We start from the raw sequence: 18,736 nt of genomic DNA on the forward strand, positions 1-18,736 counted from the left end.
CGGGCCGCCACCCGCTCTTGGCGTGCGGAATCAGCGCTCAGTTGCTAGGGGAGTCCTCCCGCGCTACTGGTTCGCTCGCCCGCCCGTCACGCTGGAAATGGGTGAGCTGAACAGGGTTCCCCCCCACCCACTCTTCCTCTCCCATTTGTAACCTCCAAGATCTAAGGTCTAGGAAGTTGTGATTCAGAGACTGTGCCCCTAACTCCCATGCTCAATAGCCCCTTTGCTCCAAGAATGTGTCCAAGCCTTTTTCGAATCTGGCTACATTGTCAACTTCCACAGCACCTGGTGGCAGCGAGTTCCACACCTGAGGGACAGGTAGTGTGAACAAATTCCTTTTGTTAGCTGGAAACTTATTCCCTGCTAGTTTCATTTTGTGACCTTATTCCCTGCTAGTTTCATTTTGTGACCCCTGGTTCTTGTATTGAGAGAGAGTACAAAAGAAATCCCTGTTTACTTCCTCTTCGCTATTTAGTATTTTATAAGCTCTTATTATGTCCCCCCTCAAGCGCCTCTTTTCTAAACTCAATAGGCCTCACCCCTTTCGTCTCTCCTCGCATGGAAGTCCTTCCACAACACTCATCACCCTTGTCGCTAGGGTGGCTGTCATAGAGGACAGTCCGGTTTTCTGCTACTCTGTCCTGTGTCCTGTACTGATACGAAACCCGACACCTTTATGTCCTCTATATTTCTATTCAAAATAGAGGACTTAAAGGCATCAGCTTTCATAGCAATAAAGGACAGAGGACAGCCAGACTATCCTCTCTATGACGGCCACCCTACTTGTCGCCCTTCTCTAGTTCCCTCTATCCTTTTGGTGGTGCGGGGACCAGAACTGAGCAATTACTTGAGGGGTGGGCTCACCAGGACTTTATAGAGGCATGATGATACTTTCCCTCCTGTTCAGAATTCCCTTAATAATAAGCCATAATAATAATAAAAATAATAATATAAGATAATATAATAATGTATAATAATAACAATCCCTTAATAATAAGCAGAAAAGGACAATTTGCTTGCAATTTCCCAGTTGGTCTAATGAAAGGTGTCATTTTGGAACCCAGAGTTCCAGTTTTTTGTAGGTCGTCTTAATCACCCCTGACATTTTGTTTGCTTTTTTGATGGCGGCTGAGCACCCAGCTCATATTTGTAGCCACAGTGACTGGCAGGGCTGATGTGGCCCGGTTGCAGTGCAGACAGTCGTAGTTGTTCTGGGTTGTTTTTGTTTTTCACATAGTCCGGGTTGCTCCTCCCTCCCGGCTCAGTTTAAACCCCGGCGGCTCCGCCCCCGCACTCGGACCCCGCCCTGCTGCCCCTGGGGGCGGGAAGCCAGCGTGACGGGCGGGCGAGCGAACCAGTAGCGCGGGAGGACTCCCCTAGCAACTGAGCGCTGATTCCGCACGCCAAGAGCGGGTGGCGGCCCGGCCGAGCGCGATCCCCCAATGACAGCATAGGGGAACGGAGCTGCATCAATAGGGAAAGGCTGGCGCGGCTGTTGCCCAATGGGAAAGGAGGGGGGCGCGGAACCTGTCACGGCGTGCCAATGAAGGAGGAGGAGGTGGGCGGGAGCGGTGCCTCTGACGCACCAATGGCATCGGCGCGGGGCGGGTGCTGTCAGGGCGCTGGGCCGAGCCCACTTGGCTCCAGAGCGGCGGAGACCGAGCTGTCGGGCTGCCCCCCCACCCCCCGCTCCTTTCCAGGGCCGCCGCGGTACACGCAGCCCCGCGCCGTGACGCCGCCCGAGCCCGGCCCACCTGTTGCCGCCACCCCGGTCATGCCGGCGGCCTCCCCGCGCCGCCCGCTGCGGCTGTGGCTGCTGTTGCGGTGACCGCTCCGCGCGCCCCGGCCGCGGCCGAGGATGGGCCCCGAGCGCTGAGCCGGCGGCAGACGCGGGGCCGGGAGGATGAGCCACGCGGGCAGCCCGGGGATGGTCATTTTTATGTTCTTAAGCAGGTGTGTGAATGGGTTGAAATAAAAAATTAAATTAACATCAGAGTTGGACGATGTTCAAACCTGCCTGCAGCCATGTTCCTCTGATGTGTGATTTCACAAGCTAAACAGGCTTAGGCAGGGCCAATACTCAGACAGCAGAGCTCCAAGCAAAATCTTGCATTGCCCTGATTCAGCACTGAACCAGGACCACCCCAGTGAGCTGCAGTGCACTGTGCTGCCAGACATCTCCCCTTCCGCCTTTTCATCGAATGTATAAATTGTGCAGGTTCAAAAGCAAGCTGCACCTGCAAACCACATGGCTTTCCCTAATTCAGAAAAAAAAACTCTTGACCAGTCCAGAGTAGATTAGGCCTGACTTCTTATATTGTACCTTCAGAGTGATTTGTTACAGTGTTTCCTCTCACAAAAGTACCATTTCAGTAAATGAACTGTAAAAATAATCCTGTAATCTTTGATACAAATGTAGTTCTCAAATATGGAGGATCAATCAAGTACTGACATGCTGGAATAAAATACAGTAAGAAAGAGACAGTAGAATTAGGGATGGTAAAAAGGTAATAAGGTCTTCAGCAAATACAAAGCCATTGTGCCATGGAAAAAAGATAAGCAACCTTATAAAGGCCCTTTGAACTGAAAAACAAGTGAATATTGTCTTACTAGAAACATACGCTTTCAGCAAGGCTGCTTATCCCTGTTGGCAGAAGCAGCAAATTCAGGACTTCTTCTAGGTCATGTGCAGCCAGATTTAAGCCCCAGGCTGACAAGAGATATATTTCTGTCTTTTATCTGCATTATCAAACTTTTTGATTCAAAACAAAAAAAGATAACTTTCTTCCCTGATAGAACTTACTCATGTGGGCATAACCCGTACCAGTCTATTAGAATGGTATTTCAAAACTTCCCTGTAGCCCTTAAACCAGTTGTCAGGGACTCAAACCCCAACTTCCCAGGTCCATTGTCTGACCGCAAGAGACAGGCAACACCAGCAAGGTCTTATCTCAAAGCTCTTTATTGAAGCATGCATACAGCAACAAAGACCAGCCGGTCTCCTCCAAGAACCAGCCCCCCTTGATAATAAGTAAGCAAGTTTATATAGACAGTTTTCCGTCACAAATTCTACACTTAATTGACTCAACCTCCATGGTTAGTTAAAAACTTCCAGTGCACATGACACGATACATGCGTAGGTGGGAAAGAAAGCAAGATATCAGGTTAGTGTGAGAAAACTTCTAATTAGTTCAAACTGGCTTTTGGCTACATACTTGTTTTGATATGCTAAATCAGGGAGGAGGATTGCATCTTTGATGGTTTCAGCTGTGTCTTTGAAGCACTGAGTCTGCTTTGTAGATTTATCTATGGTCTTGTTAATTTCTACAGCTACACAATAATAGGCTTTGAGCAGTTCTTACCCATAAGCATCTTCCTTATCATCAAATATGCAACTTTCTTTTCAGCACTGTTACTTATGCTAGTGGGTTCAAGGTAGGTTCAGTTTGTACCATCCCTACTTATCAAAAGAGTTCATGATTATCCTGTTTATGGCCTCTCAGCAGTATTTTTCTTTGTTGGCTTTTGGGCCTGCTCTCAAACATCATATATATCACAGTGAACCTGTAGCCCTTAACCAGGGTGCCACAGTTGTCCTGTTGTAGTCTTTCTTAGCTCTTTGCCATAGAAAGAACTTTCACAAAATGAATGAAAGCGAAGAGCTGACATTTTCCAAGGAATGCCTTGAGTCTAAAGAGATTGAAAACTGCTGCCTCAAACAAACTGTTTTTTATCACTTGTTTAATGTCTTTAGATCTGTACCTAGTCTATGTAAGACTGACAGCCATGCTGGCCAATCTGTCCAAGAGGACAGATTTCACATTTGCCCCCATTCTGATAGCAGGGCTCTATTGGAGCTTGAAGATAAGGATTAGAAATTTAAACTTGATGCAGTAGAGAAGGTGGAGTTAATGGAGAGATTCAAGGGAAGTGATGATATTTTAGAAGCTCCATTTTGGGTGGAGGAAACCGGTTTAGGCACTGGGGAAAGAGTAGCTTTTTCCTTGTATATATAGTGACCTGTGTCCAGCATGTAGAAATTTCTGATCAGTCAGGGGGAGCAGGTTCAGAATTAAATATGCAGTCTCTTTTTTTTTCTACCTACGTCTTACACGAACTTCACTGTGCACACATGCATATTGTTTCATGTTTGTTAGCAGGTGTCTATCTCTTGGTGCATAAAGATATACAGATTTCTATATCTGTTTTGCAGAAATAATTGGAAGAATCATAGGTACTTTACCAGCTGTCCAATTAGTACCATGCAATTAGTATTTCTAGAAGTGAGTGGATTGTTATAAACAGGCAAGGTTCTTTGGGTAAATGCAGTATCTTTTATTAGACCAACTCAGTTGGACAAATTTTTCTTAGCAAGCTTTTGAGCACCAACACCCTTCATCAGGCTGAAGAAGTGTCTACAGATAGTATGCACTCTTTCTCCATGGAGTGGTAAAGCAGCCAGAGGCCAATACGTATGCAAGAAAGCCAGTCAGTGAAAATGTAAATTGAGGTGATCTGTAGGTGAGACAGATGGGAGGCAGGGAGGGAAGGGGGAAGGAAAGTGGCTGTAGTCAAAGGTTTGTTATGATGCTTTCTTGATCTTTATTTTGCATCCAGACCCAGTTACAAGGAGATAGCTAATGTCCAAAACTTAAGTGGTTTTTGTTCTCAAACATACCAAAAACTTGAGTATTTTCTATATACCAGAATTGTAGAAGTTCTTCTAAGATGTTGAAGCAGTGGTCCCCAACCTTCTGGCACCATGTACCACATGAGTGGTGTGGGGTCAGTCCACGGGTGCGATCTTGCAAACTGGATATGGCTGCATGCTGGCTCAGCCCTAGCCATGCGTTGACTCAGTCCTGCTGTGTGCTAAGCCAGCCTTAAATGCAGCTTGATCCTGTGTACCACATCCAGCCACGTGCTGGTCTGACCCTACCCACAGCCTGATCTCTCCATGTGCCAGCCTGACCCCATGCATGGCCCAATCCCATGCACCTCCTACGCTGGAGGAAGTTAAATGCCAGAGGTTGCAAGTAAAAGAGGAACAATGGGAAAAAAACCCTGGTCAGACTCAGTTCACTCTCCCTTTCAGCATCTGCTCTCTGCCATTTTTAGACAGGATACAGGACAAGATGGACCTATTGTTTGACCCAGTAAATAGCACTTCTTATGTTCTTATGGGAATCTGGCAGCAAGGGAGCAGCAGTTAATGCTGCCACCATTCCCCCCTGCCAGTTTGTGGACCTGTGGAGCATTCTGCAGGCTGGATGACAGAACTATAGCCAGATTTGGCCTGCAGTCTGGAGGTTGAACACCATTGCACAGAACTATTCCATAACAGTATTAGCACAGTGAAGTCAAAAGAACATAAATAAATACATAAATGTATCTGTAAAGCGTCCTTTTATTTCTCTGGTATGTCAGAAAATTTCTGCACTCCAATTTCACATTTTATACTATGTGCTCATTCACAGAATAGTTATTCCTGTGCAGACCCTATTAATTACATTATGGACTCCTAGGATTGTTGCAAATTTGTTTTTCTGTAATAAATTCTAGCCACAGTGATTTTGGTAGTGTAATGATATGCTCTTTGGTTTAATGTAGGAGTTAACACATGAAAGTTTGTCATACAGTAGTATGTTTCCAGAACTGCTGCATAAATAGAAATATATCTAGAGAGGTATGTGCTGTTTTTTTTAGCTGCTTCATCTGTCATCTTGGATTTTGGATTTTATTTTGAGATAGACTAAAATATTGCTGCTTTGGTAGCTGTCATTCTTTTGGCAATGGAGGCAGCATTCTGCACTGGTTAAAGCATTATATGAGACATCAGGATTCTAGTTTTGTAATCTCAGTTCTAACCCTGACTTGCTTTGTGGCCTCAGGTAAGTTGTTCACATTCTTTGTGCCTGAGCTTTCCCATCCTTAGCAAATAAAAAACAGCCTACCCTACCTACTGGAAAGGAACACTGTAAAGTTTATACTACATGATTGTTGGGTGCTTTGAGATCTTCATATGGAAAGTGTGATGGAAGTGCTTATTAGTAAATTAGGACAAATAATACCATGCTATTTTTTATGTAAAGATTCTCTGTAGTATTTAGAGCAGTAAGACCATTTGCAGAGATTGGTATTCCCTTCATACCTTGCATTTTTACCTTGAATTCTTTGATATTTATTATCACAGGCAAATACTTTTCTCCTGAAAACCTGGAGGAAAGTGAGCTAAACTCCTGAAGTGCTAAAGCTGGTAGTTATTTTTTTTCCTTTACTGGATTGTTAATATAGGTTGGATTTGCATTAGCTTGATTTGAAAGATTGTTAGATATATGACATTTTATAAAATAACCATTTTGTAATAAATATAAATATGGAACATACTGGGTGAGCTCTGGCTATGGGGTCTATTTTTGTTATTTAAATAATTGGCTTTCAATTGCTTGGAAATTGTTGCAATAAAAATGACTCTTCACATTAATCTGTAAGCTATGGAATTCTGGAATGTTTCCCTGTGACATTTACGTGTAATCATGTTTGGAACAAGTGTTTGTGCCAAGTCCAGGTTTATTTTGCAGGGCAGTTCATAGTTACACTTTATACAGGAACTGGAATACACCCACAAGTCTTTAACCCATTACCTTTTCAAGCTGAAACAAAAGAAATGCATCTGCTAATACTCTTTGAAGCAACATAATATCCTGATGAACAACAGATCTAAATTATTTTTTAAAGACAAGGCAGTAAGGAAATTCCCCTTTATATATTTTTCTCCATATAGATTCAACTAGACTTAGGATAACAAACAAATCAGTTGTAAAAAATAACCTGTAGTTGCACATAAAAGAATGACTCACAAACATTTGTCTCCAAAGTATTAGCTTTGCAATAAACCTTGTGGTTTGTTTCTATTGGTTTTGTTTTTGTCGTAAATAACTCAGACTGCCTTTTCAGATACCATTTGCAGTTTCAGAACATTAGTGTTCCTATTAAAAATGACCCCACATAAAAATCTCTCTTGCTTAAATGTGATGGCTTGGAAAGAAAAGAATCTATAGAAAGCAATAACATGACATAAATTGCAGGACCCAGCTCCAAAAGCAGACAAAGTGAGGAGAGCCAGGATGCAAAAACATTAAAAGGTGGCTCCTGTCCAGACCAGATCCTGCATGGACTACAGAACAGGTAGTCAGGTCCTCTCTGGCTTTGGGCCCATCTTCATCTAAATTCTGCCTTAAATGGCAACCTGGGAGACTTGTTCTTCAGCAAGGGGGCTGGAATGCCATGAAGCCCCTGACCCTGCAAACATTTAAGCATGTGCTTAGCTTTATTATCATGAGCAAGCCCACTGATTTCAATGGGATTTGTTCTCAGAATGCTTGCAGAATCAGAGCAGAATTTTACCCTTATCCTAGTTCTTGTTGTGTCATTTAATGAACTGCTTGTTCCATCTCCTCTTATCTGCTTATACAACTGGTCAGAGACATTTTTAAACCCAGGTTCTTCCTTCCTGTGGTGTGAATTGCATTTAAAAGGAGAAAAGAAAAACAAATATTACCAACAAATCTCTGTCTCCCCATTACAAATCATTTATTTCTGTAATGGAAATTCCTAGCTCCTTCCTGCACCACCCTCCTTCAACCTATCTATTGATGCTAAGGGGAAAAACAAGAGCCTAGAGCACATTTGTCTTATGTTCACACAAATAGAAGCTCGCAGCCTGAAAAGCCATAATGCATATTTTCCATTTATAGCTATAAAGCCAGCCAATAAAAGGCTGCACATACCAATTACCTTTTCTTTTCTTGTACATACTGTCAAGCAGTAAACAGAAATTAGCAGCTGCAGTACTTTTTTATTCAGGATGTGTATATTAACTGATGACTCACCAAATAATTTGCAGCCCTGGGTGCCAGTTGTCTTTTCCTCTAGAGAAAGAAATGCTATTTTAAACAAAGTTAACTACTGTGAATGTTACAGGAATACCAAAATGTATCAGGATGATACAACAGTTGATGAACTTCATCAGCGTAGAAGAGAGGGGGCCGTCTCAAGAGCATGTAGCAAACATATTCTTAAATGGTGTAAGTTGGAGCAAGCGATGTGTAGTGGAAGGGAGAAAGGATTACATGAAGCATCAACCCACTGTTTCCCCTGCACCATGACACTGTGGCTCATTCACTATCTCCCTTCAGCAGGAAAGACTGATATTGTTGGAGGAATGTCAACATTCGGCGAAGCCTTGTTTATAATCTTTGGAAGAAGATTGGAGCTGTAGGCTCCCATTTCTTTAGTTTATGCTTGCCATGTAACTAATGAAACTACCCCTGAAACTTGGTCAATAGGCAAACACTTTTATGCTACATTGTCAGTGAGAAATACAGCAATCCAATTCATTCCCCAAAATGCAGGGCTAATTGTTCTTCATTACCATAAGATACACTACTAAACCACTCTCTACTACAGCTTGCCATATTCAGTGATCGTGCTATGGAGGAACATGCTGTGACGCCATATTTAAGACTGAATGAAAAGTTTAATTCTGAGCTCTATATTCTAGCTTGCTTTGAATTTGGATTGGAGTAACCAATATGTTTGTAACTTGATTAACTTAAGAATCAGAAATGGGAAAGTGGAAAGTACTGCTCAATAAGAAATTACTTGCATGACATTTTGCCTGAGTCTTCTAATTCTTCAGCCTCTATGTTCCTAGAGCTCCTTGTGTTATACAGAAAAATAACACCTTGCCCACTTGCCACTCCACCTGTCTCAGCTCACTCTTACTCAGGTGTCTTTTATCCATATAGCTTGGAACCACAGAAAGGGAAGAATCAGTCTCTAGGCAAGCCAGTTTTTGTACCCTGGTATGTGCCCCCTCTCTGTTTGCTACTATTTATTATTTCTATAGAGGAATGTAAAAGTCTTGGCAACAAAATTGAGAACAAAGGACTAACACTGAGAAAATAAAGAATGCAGTGAGAGGGGAAGACTTCTAGAAATGACACTCCTCAGCTCCTCCTACTGCTGTCTGCCCTTCACAGAAAAGTTCCAAGGGTGTGAAAAGCCCTGCCATTTCCCAGGCTCCTTGTACAAAGTCCAGAGGGCTAAGTCTTCTGTATTATCTCGTCCCCTCCCCAGAAGTCACAGTTGGCTTTTTAACCCCAACTTTAACAAAACATATATTTTAGTTCAAGCACAACTAATTGGTTTTGATATTTTCACTACAGTGAAGTTCACTCTGTGAATATCTCTGGTTTGTGCTTTGTAGGAGGTCAGACTAGGTAATCATAAAGTTCCCCACTTAAATTCTAGTAATGCTATCCAATATCACACAGTAAACTTACAGATGCTTGCAAACCTAAGGAGCATTTTGGAATGGTTAAAAAGCCCCTCAAGTCTTCTTTTTTTTGGAGCAGGGGAGAAGCAGGAAGCCCTGTGAGGAAATAACCACTATTCCTTCCCAACCACCAAATGCTGTTGTTGTCCAGGATCCTCGCAGAGGACCCCAGCTGTGAAAAAACTATGCCATGTACCGAGTCCAGCAAACAGATGGTGGAAATGGACATTGTCTAAAAACATTTTTAGAAGGCATAAATGCAAAGCAGTTAGATGTTGATGCCCTTTATTGTGCCATGTGACAGAAAAATCAGTGGTGCAACAAAAGGTAATAATAGATTCTGTTGCTTTATTTCAGGAAACACCTATCTGCTCTGAGGTGCACGTGCAGTTGCCACCACATGACGCTCATGCCAGAGCTGTGGAGCCTGGCGCAGCTGTTCACAACCTGCTTGCTGCAGCTGCCCAGAGCCCAGGCTGGCTACGAATAGCTGTGCCAGGCTCCACACCAGCTCTGTGTCAGCAGCAGGGGAGAAATGGGGGGTGTGCTGCCTCAGGCTCCACTGCCCTGCTTTGAGGCACACATATACCTGCCGGTACAGAGCTGATGCCTGGGCTCTGGAGCCCAGCACAGCTGTTGCAGCCTCCTGGCTGCAGCCAGCCCCAGCTCTGGGTAGCTGCTGCCAGCTGAAAGCTGGGGCTGCTCCCAGCAGGCAGCTGGGACACTGCAAGCCCTGCTGGGAGCAGCCTGGGTTCCAGGAGATACCCAGAGCTGGGGTAGCTGTGGACAGCCACAGAACCTGAGTTGGGGGGCAAGGGGCACAAGCAGGGCATCCTACCATGTACCCCCTGCCCTCATTTTGTCTTTCTGGCTTGCTGGCCTTCCAAGGTAGGCATTGTGGTGTTTTTTGGCACTCTGGCCAAAAAAGACCTTGCATACCCCTGCTCTAGAGGAAAAAGCAATTGGGACTCACAGTAGAGATGATATCTTTTATTATACCAACAAGATTTTTGCAAAAATTTTTTGTTAGTTGCGTGCTTTTGGGCACAAACAGCTTTCATCAAGCATTGGAGAAAAAATTGTAAAAATTCTCCTGGGTAGAAATGATATTTCATAGGATTTCACAGAGGAGTCAATAAATGGAAAACTACTCTGGGCAGTCAGTTCATAGCTGGTACGGAGTCTGCCAGGAGTTTTCCATCTATTGACTCCTCTGTGAAATCCTATGAAATATGAACTTTCACTTCTACCCAGGAAAACTCTTACAATCTTTTCTCCAATGCCTGATGAAAAGTATTTTGTGCCCAAAAGCTTGCAACTAAAGACTTCTTTGCAAAAATCTTGTTGGTCTAATAAAAGATATCACCTCTCCCAAGAGTCCTGATCTGTTACCCTGTGTAGCACTCCCCCTGTTCAACCAGCCCTGCAAAGCAGGCTGTGGGGGAAGTGAGCGGGGATGCCCGGTATTGTCCATTGCCCCAGACCTGCACTGGGCTGGGGAACATCGTGTCCCCCATGGCTCCAGGCCCAGTGGGCTGGGCAGAGGGGACGTGCTGTTCCCCCCACCAACCAGTCCCATGGCATGGGCTGAGCATAGAAGCACTTTGCCCCACAGGCAGGCTTGGGGCAGCAGAGAGATACAGCCTGACTTGTGTCCCCTGCCATCAAGGGTGGGACAAAGGGTAACATGCTTTTCACCTGGGGAAGCAAATCAGCTGTCCCCTCTTGGGGACATCTCTTTCAACTACCCAGAGACTCCCAACATTTTGAAACACTGAGGAAACTCCTGGAGCAAAAACACTCTTAGAATTGGGAAATGCAAAACTATAGAGCTCTTCATTCAGAAAGAGATGGATGATCCCTTTTATGAAACCAACTAAGAAACTGAAACAAAAAACAAAACCATCTTTTTTCGGCAAGGTATCATCTCTGAACCAAGAGATCTGGAGTTTTGTTTTTCTTTTTGTCTCAGACCAACACTAAATACATCCCTTAAAGTTGGGAGCACGTAGCAGTAACGAAAAAGTGCAGGAACCCGAATCTCCTGCCTCGTGTGGCGGGAATCCCTTCCGAGGGGGAGTGGGCGCGCTCCTCATAGATCCCGAAATTCTCCGGACAAGGTGGAAACCTCCGTGAGAGGAAAGCAAACAGAAACGCACGTTTCCCGCACGCGCACGACCCTGCCCCACCCCTTTCCATCACCACGCCAATCAGCGCCCCTCTCCTTCCTGGCCACGCCCACCCCTCATGGGCGCAGTGGCGCCCCCTGCCGCTCAGGCTGGAGCTGACCGCCTCCCCAGTGTTTCCTACGGAGTTGGAGAGCGGGTGAGGGTGTTGGCGTCGATTGTTGCCAGGACGCATGCGCAGCGCTCTGAGCATGCGCAGCCTCACGTCCCGATTTGGCGGCGGCGGAGGCGGCATGGAGGCGGCGCTGCAGCGGGAGCTGGCCACGGCGTGGCTGCGGCCCACGGGCCACTCGGGCGGCGGCTGTATCAGCCAGGGGCAGAGCTATGACACCGACCGCGGCCGCGTCTTCGTGAAGAGCAACTCAAAGGCGGAGGTGCGCGGGGGCTGGACTCGGCCTCCAGGCTCTGCCGCGCGATGCTCGCCCCGGGCCGGGCGATGCGGGTGGCGCGGGAAGCGACCGGGCCGGGCCGGGCCGGGCCGTGCGGTGCGCTGGAGGGGCAGGAACCGCCCTCTGCGGTGCGGGGGCATTAATGGGTCAGTGGGGCTAGCAGGTGGGCCAGCACTTGCAGCCTGCAGCCGGTGCCGTCCTGACATCCCCTGGGCCAGCAGGTGAGGGGCGCTGTCAGGTATTGTCACCCCCTGCAGGGTCTGGAGCAGGCTAGGAAAGGTAAAGCCGCGCCTTCCTTCTTCCAGGCAAATGTCAGTCACCAGCTGCCTGCACTTAAAGGAAACAGAGTTTTCTGTGGTATCGACTTTCTGTGTCATCATCTTCAGTCCCGGGCACGAATCACTGTGGGAGGCTTGGCACTGCTAAGTGGCACATCTGGGTAATGCTGCGACCCTTTGGGCAGTGGGGAAAGGCAGAGGAAGATATTCGAAGAACATGTTTGCTTTGGGCCCTGGCTGAGGAAAGAGAGATGTGGATGCACGCACGGACGCAGCTTGTGCATTCGCCAGTAATACCACTACTGAAAGAAGTGAAAGGTGTCCAGCTATGCATTTCAGACCTGTCTCATTCATGGTTGGTGATATGAGTAGCAAGGTAACAGTGTCATTCCAGTGAACAAAACTGTGGCTTGCATCTACCGATGCATCTCGAGCAAGACTCAGGATGCATCCCTCCCGCTGTACTCGGCCTTGGTGCGGCCACAGCTGGAGTACTGCATCCAGTTCTGGGCTCCACAATTTAGGAAGGACATGGAGAAGCTTGAGAGAGTGCAGAGGAGAGCCACACCCATGATCAGAAGGCAAGAGAATAGGTCTTATGAAGAGAGGCTGAGAGCTATGGGACTCTTCAGCCTGGAAAAGCGCAGGCTCAGGGGTGACTTGGTGGCAGCCTATAAGTACATCAGGGGTGTGCATCAGGATGTGGGGGAACGTCTGTTCACCAGAGCACCCCAGGGGATGATAAGTTTCAGCAGTCACAAACTCTTCCAACACCATTTTAAGCTGGACATAAGGAAAACCTTTACTGGCTGAGCCCCCAAGGCCTGAAACAGACTCCCCCAGAGGTGGTGCAGGCACCTACTCTGGACACTTTCAAGAAACATTTGAACATTTATCTTGTTGGGATCCTTTGACCCTAACTGACTTCCTGCCCCTTGGGCAGAGGGGCTGGACCCAATGATCTTCAGAGGTCCCTTCCAGCTCTAACGTCTATGAAATCTCTGAAACCTAAGTGTATTGAGATCCCCCAGGAAAGGAACTGAAAGAGCTGTTTGCTTTGCAGTCAATCTAGTAGCTTTATAGAGAACAATCTAGGACCTCCCTGTCCCCTTCCAGTTTATATATATTATGTATAGTTGGCAGGTAATTCTTCTAGCATGCTTGGCTGGGAGAAAGAGGTATTGAGTAAATATCAAGGACCTGGATAAATTTCTTATTCAGTAGTCATTGTTTTGTAATTTTACCATGCATCTATGGACACAGAGTGCTGACGAAAGCAGCCTTCATTAATTGCATTAAAAATGCTGTGCTGTATGCGCAGCAATTGAATACATCAGCAGTTCCATTATAAGCCTGTTTTCAGCTATTGTCTACAGCAATATTTTAGGAGCTGTTTTGGAAAGAGAAATCATTTTATTTCTAAAGCAAAATTTCAGACTCATTAATAGTCTAGAAATTCTCATTCTTGCTCTCCTTCATTCAGGGAGTTTGTAATCAACATCACCTGTGGCTTATTTGATGATTCTCATTCCTGTATTTGTATCCAGTGTAATCTTTTGATATTTTATTCATTGGTTTTGTTAGTGCTTTTAGCAAATACTGTTGGTTATGGGCTGCCTTCTGCACACTTTACTCTTTAAATACCATTTACTGACACAACTAGTTCATTGGAATCAATGGAGCAGCTCAGATGAATAAGTTCTAAACATAAATGATGATTGTAGAGCTGGCTCCTGCACTCTCATTTAAAAGAACATCCCAGGTTACAGGTTAGGCACAATGTAATTATTTGTATTCTTTGCAGAAACATAAATTCAAGGCACAGCAACAGCTAATTTAGTATTTCTAGGTGGAACTGTGTGTGCAAAGCCACATAGATTATCAGTACCCAGCACACTCTTTAATTTTTTCCTGACATACATTGCAACTAATTTTACACTTATTCCTATATATTGAGGTGCCACATTCACCTGGGGTTTTATTTTGGATCCAGACAGTGCGATTCCTTGCAGGTCAAATCCAACCTGAGGCATGAGGACTACAGCAGTGGCCACCACAGCGGTGACAAACTCATGGGATCTAGTGGGAGCAAGGGTAGTGTAGGTTGCAGCTGTGGGGAAGCCAAGCTCACCACCAATGGCCATGCCCATTGGGGCTAAAGGGCCCAACACTTGGTGCCTCCAGTAGCTCAATAGACTGGAGAGACAGGCTCTGTGGGCTGAATGTGGCAGGCAAGCCACATGGTTGACATCCCTGCTGTATATCATGTTAATTTGGAATTTTTGATTAGTAAGCATGTGTATAAAATGAATGGAAAGAAACCAGGCTTTGATTCAGTTGTTGAGTTATTTATATGACAATACGGAATGCTGGAAGATGTGCTGTTTCATTAGGGGTAGGCGTATAGGAAAGAAACCAATTCTGTTATTCTTAAATCTGTAGGTTGACCATACTATAAGCAACCCAACTGTGGACCCTCCTTTGTCTTGTATATGCTTGTACCAAAAAAAGGTTCAGATATGGTTTGCCCAGAGGAACATCTTAATTTTGTTGCTAACAGTGTTTCTGGGGACTAATCCTTTTCTTTTGTGTTTAACAGGCTAGAAGAATGTTTGAGGGAGAAATGGCAAGTTTAGAAGCTCTCCTGAAAACCCAGACAATAAAGGTCCCCAAACCCATCAAAGTTATAGACTTGCCAGGGGGCACCACACTGTTTGTGATGGAGCACTTGGAAATGAAGGGTTTAAACAGGTAAATTTTGACAGTGTCATGTTGTCAGGCATTCAGATATGTGTGATCTTCATGTTATTTGTTTTTGAGGAGAAGTACATTTTGATGCTTCCCTTGTCTCCGACCCATTAAAAACTAAAACTGAATACAGCATTCTGTTGTGTGTCACAGCACTTAACCCAGCAATTCTTTCCTCAGCTAAGAAAAATTAAGGTATTTACAGCGAGGATCTTGAGAGTTGGTGGTGAGAGTGACTCAGGTGAGATGATTTAGTACAGGGTTTTGCAGTGGGAAGCCACTTTAATGAGGCTTTGCTCCAAGCACAAGCCACTTTCAACCCAGAGCAGAGCATCAGTCACTACTCTCACTGCAGTGCCACCACTACCTGTTCTCTCCGTCACCGTGGTGCCTGAAGTCCACCACCACCAGGTTGGACCTAGCCTGCAGACTACAGGTTGCCAATCCCTAATCTCCTAAGTTGCATCTTTGAGGACTTATAGCATTCCTATTTAAATATTTCTTACAATTCAATAGGGGTGTATATGTGAAACTTCCCAAAACAGGCAAGAAGGCATTCATGTTGTGAATATGTAGCTTAACATGTATGGTCCTTGCTTTATGTCCCTCCCCCGCGCCGAAGACCCAGGGTAAAACCAATGTGTTGGAGCCTGATCCTTGCTTCCATCAGGGAATTCAGTTTACTTTCTTCCCACACCAACCTTGGGGCCTCTAGCCAGCTCAGGGAGCCCATCAAGCAGGCAACTGCAGAATTGTTATGTAGCCTCTGCCTGCATTACCCGTCTGCTCTGGGCAGTGCTAGAACCAGGATGCATGTCCCCTTAGCTTGCCCACCTGCTGATCCTTGTATTCTTGGAGAGCCGTCAGCACAGGAAAAGTATGCAAGTGACACTTAACACGTTGATCTTGAGAGACAATTAGGCTCCATAATAGCAGAAGCATCTGGAAGAAGTTAACATAAGGATGGACTGAAGCAAGTGCAGAAGGTGCTGGAGAATTGGTATCATCCTTTGGAGAGTGAGAACAGTCTTGGTTCAGTATTCTGGGTTCCCCGATGTTGAGAGAGCCAGGTGAATCCTACTCATTTATTCCTCTATAGAGCATAATCAAATGTATAAAAGCAGTATTGTGCATGTCCTTCCTACTGTTTATGGTGATGAAGTTGTGGTTTCTCTTCATTTTCATTTCAGTTGACGGTAATACTGGCAGAAATAGCCCCATAAGTGCGGTTGTCAGTATCTTATGCTTTTACCCCCTGCCCCACCCCCCAAAAATGTTTAAAAAGATGTCTCTGTTCCCAGAGAAGGAAGTTTTCCACATGCTGGGCAAACACAGAGAATTGCTCATGTATATCAGGCTGTGAATTCACTGCTTACTGTGTCTTTCAGTGATAATAAAATAACTTATTTTGGCTTTTTAGACATTCAGGAAAGCTTGGACAGCAGTTGGCTGACCTACATCTTCACAACCAGAAAATTGGAGAGAGGCTGAAGAAAGAGGGGAACACAGTTGGTACAGTAAACAGCTGTTGATGAATTTAGTGACATTAATCTAGTTAATAATAATCTGCAAAACAGGCAGTTGCTAAAATGACTTTGTCATTTTAGGGAACATCTGTTTTGCTCCAGTAACACTCATGAAAACAGATTTAGAACAAATTGCTTTTTGTGTTATAATTAAAATTGGTTTGGCGCTATAATTAAATAGTTATCTCTCTAATAGACAAAATATTTCTTTGATTTGAAATCCCTGCTTTTCGTCCCACTGCACCATTGTGCATAACAGCCTTGTTTCAGAGGAGGTATAACACTCGCTTAAATAATTAAGTTTGACACTTGCATATTTTTGTCATATTTTTAATTAAATGGAAATCATAGTAAAAAGAGTATTGAGGTGCAAAATGTCTGTTTCCAATAAAGGAAATTACTATATTTTCATCTGATTTAAAGCCCACCTGGATTGCAGATACTAAATCTTTATAATTAGTGTTTTTCTCTGTGATTTTATGTTTGAAAGGTAACAGTCAAGGGCAAACAGATGTCCAGTTTGTGGATCAGTTTGGCTTTAATACGGTCACCTGTTGTGGTTATCTCCCCCAGGTAGGTTTTGTTTAGTCTCTGAATTTATTTAATCCATTGATACCTGCTGCCACCGTACATTCTTGGGGGATCTGTGTGTGTCACTTAAAGATTCGGCACCTCATTTTCTTAATGCTAAAAAAGGAAATGCTGGGATAGTGTAAGATGTTGCTTTGTTTAGGAAAACAGAAATCGCCAAAATTAACATTAGTGAAGCTCTTTTATTTCAGTGAAGGTATACCAGGAATTAATTTGGCCCCAAATGTTGGGACATTTATCTAGTCTTTGAAGTTATCAACTGAGACTATATTCCCAAAACTTTTTTTTTAATTTGGTATTCTCTCTTGTGTTATGGAACCTGTGCTTGATCTTATCCTCCAGGTGAATGATTGGCAGAATGATTGGGTGACTTTTTTTGCCACTCAGCGAATCCAGCCCCAAATGGATATGATTGAAAAGAATTCAGGAGACAGGGAGGCGAGGGAACTTTGGGCACAACTTCAGGTAAGATTACTTCATGTGATTTAATGTACTGATGGGTAGATGGGGGTGGTTTTTTTTCTATTCCTTTTCTTTTATTAAAATATATTAGTTCCTTCCTTCTATTAGGATGTTCCAGAGTTTGTTAGAAAAGGATGCTAATTTCCAGTGATTAAAGGACCCCCCCACACTGAGTTACAGTGACTTAATGCAATATCAACCAGTTTTAACATTCTGAAATGAATGGATGCAGGGTAGCACTATGCATTGCCACTGGGGAAGTGGTGGGTTAAGTTCACACCTGTATCTCCTTGGACTTGGAAGCGTTATGCTCATTATGGGAAGTTGTATATGGCAGGGGTGGGCAAAATATGGACTGTGGGCCGGATCCAGCCCACCAGACACTTTGAACTGGCCTACAGCACCCCCCCAGTGAATTGTACCCCACCCAGCACTTCTGCCCACAAGGGCGGGAGTGAGGTGCCTACACCTGTCCCCAACATATTCTATTATGTCTCGCTTCCACCCTTATGGGCGGAAGGGCTGGCCCTGCCAGCATGGGGAGGGCTGCTGCTGCAGGCTTCCCTGGCATCCCGCTCCTTCCCAGCAGTAGGTAAAGGAGCTGGGGGTGGGGCTGCAGCTGTGTGGGAGCACAGAGTGTGGAGCTGGGGGCTGGCAGCAGCGTGGAGCTCTCGCCCAGTGGGGCGGCAGCAGCCTGGAGCTCAGCTAGGCAAGCGGGGGGGAGGCACGCGTACCCCTCTCCCTGTGGCACACAGCCCAGGCAGGCAGCGGGCAGAGAGTAGGGTGGGGAACTCTGCTCGGCTCTGTTGTCTGGCTCTGGCTAGTGCTGCAAGGAGCGCAGCCCCTGCTGGGCTGTTTGTTTCCCTGGCACTTCCCACACTCATGGGCCCCTCAGGCAGTGGAGTGGGGATGGGGAAAGTGGCACCTGGGGCTTCCCTCCTGTGCCCCATGACTGCAGGGAGTACCAGGGAAACAAATGGCTTGACAATGGCTACATTCTTTGCTGTGACGTGCAGCGCTGGCCAGAGCCAGGTACCAGTGCCCCCACTCGCTGCTGCACCATGAAGGAAGTGTGGGGAGGGGGGGATGTCTCCACATACTTGCCACCCTCCCTCATACCCTGCAAACCACACACATACCCCCCACCCCCTGCAAGTGTTGCCTGCATTGACTGCAGGAGAGGACCGTGTTCCAGAGCTACACACCCACACACCAC

General features: G+C 45.4%; 1 protein-coding gene across 3 annotated transcripts in view; it reads left to right on the top strand.

Annotated features, from left to right (window-relative positions):
* Window positions 1-11,739: 11,739 nt before the first annotated feature.
* The window catches only part of LOC109315144 (ketosamine-3-kinase-like), a 9,175-nt gene continuing 2,178 nt past the window's right edge, over window positions 11,740-18,736 (top strand). Inside the window, exons 1-5 of one of the 3 annotated variants that reach the window (XM_019542709.1) lie at window positions 11,740-11,900; window positions 14,793-14,944; window positions 16,362-16,468; window positions 16,958-17,040; window positions 17,401-17,523. In XM_019542709.1, the coding sequence (XP_019398254.1) occupies window positions 11,760-11,900; window positions 14,793-14,944; window positions 16,362-16,468; window positions 16,958-17,040; window positions 17,401-17,523 (606 nt within the window). In that variant the 5' untranslated portion in view covers window positions 11,740-11,759. Of the gene's footprint in view, window positions 11,901-12,096; window positions 12,137-14,792; window positions 14,945-16,361; window positions 16,469-16,957; window positions 17,041-17,400; window positions 17,524-18,736 lie in introns of those variants that run through there. The other 2 variants (XM_019542710.1, XM_019542711.1) reach the window with 2 other exon arrangements.

The sequence above is a fragment of the Crocodylus porosus genome, unplaced genomic scaffold (genome assembly GCF_001723895.1).
Source record: "Crocodylus porosus isolate Cpor-Errol unplaced genomic scaffold, CroPor_comp1, whole genome shotgun sequence".
Lineage (NCBI taxonomy): Eukaryota > Metazoa > Chordata > Crocodylia > Crocodylidae > Crocodylus > Crocodylus porosus.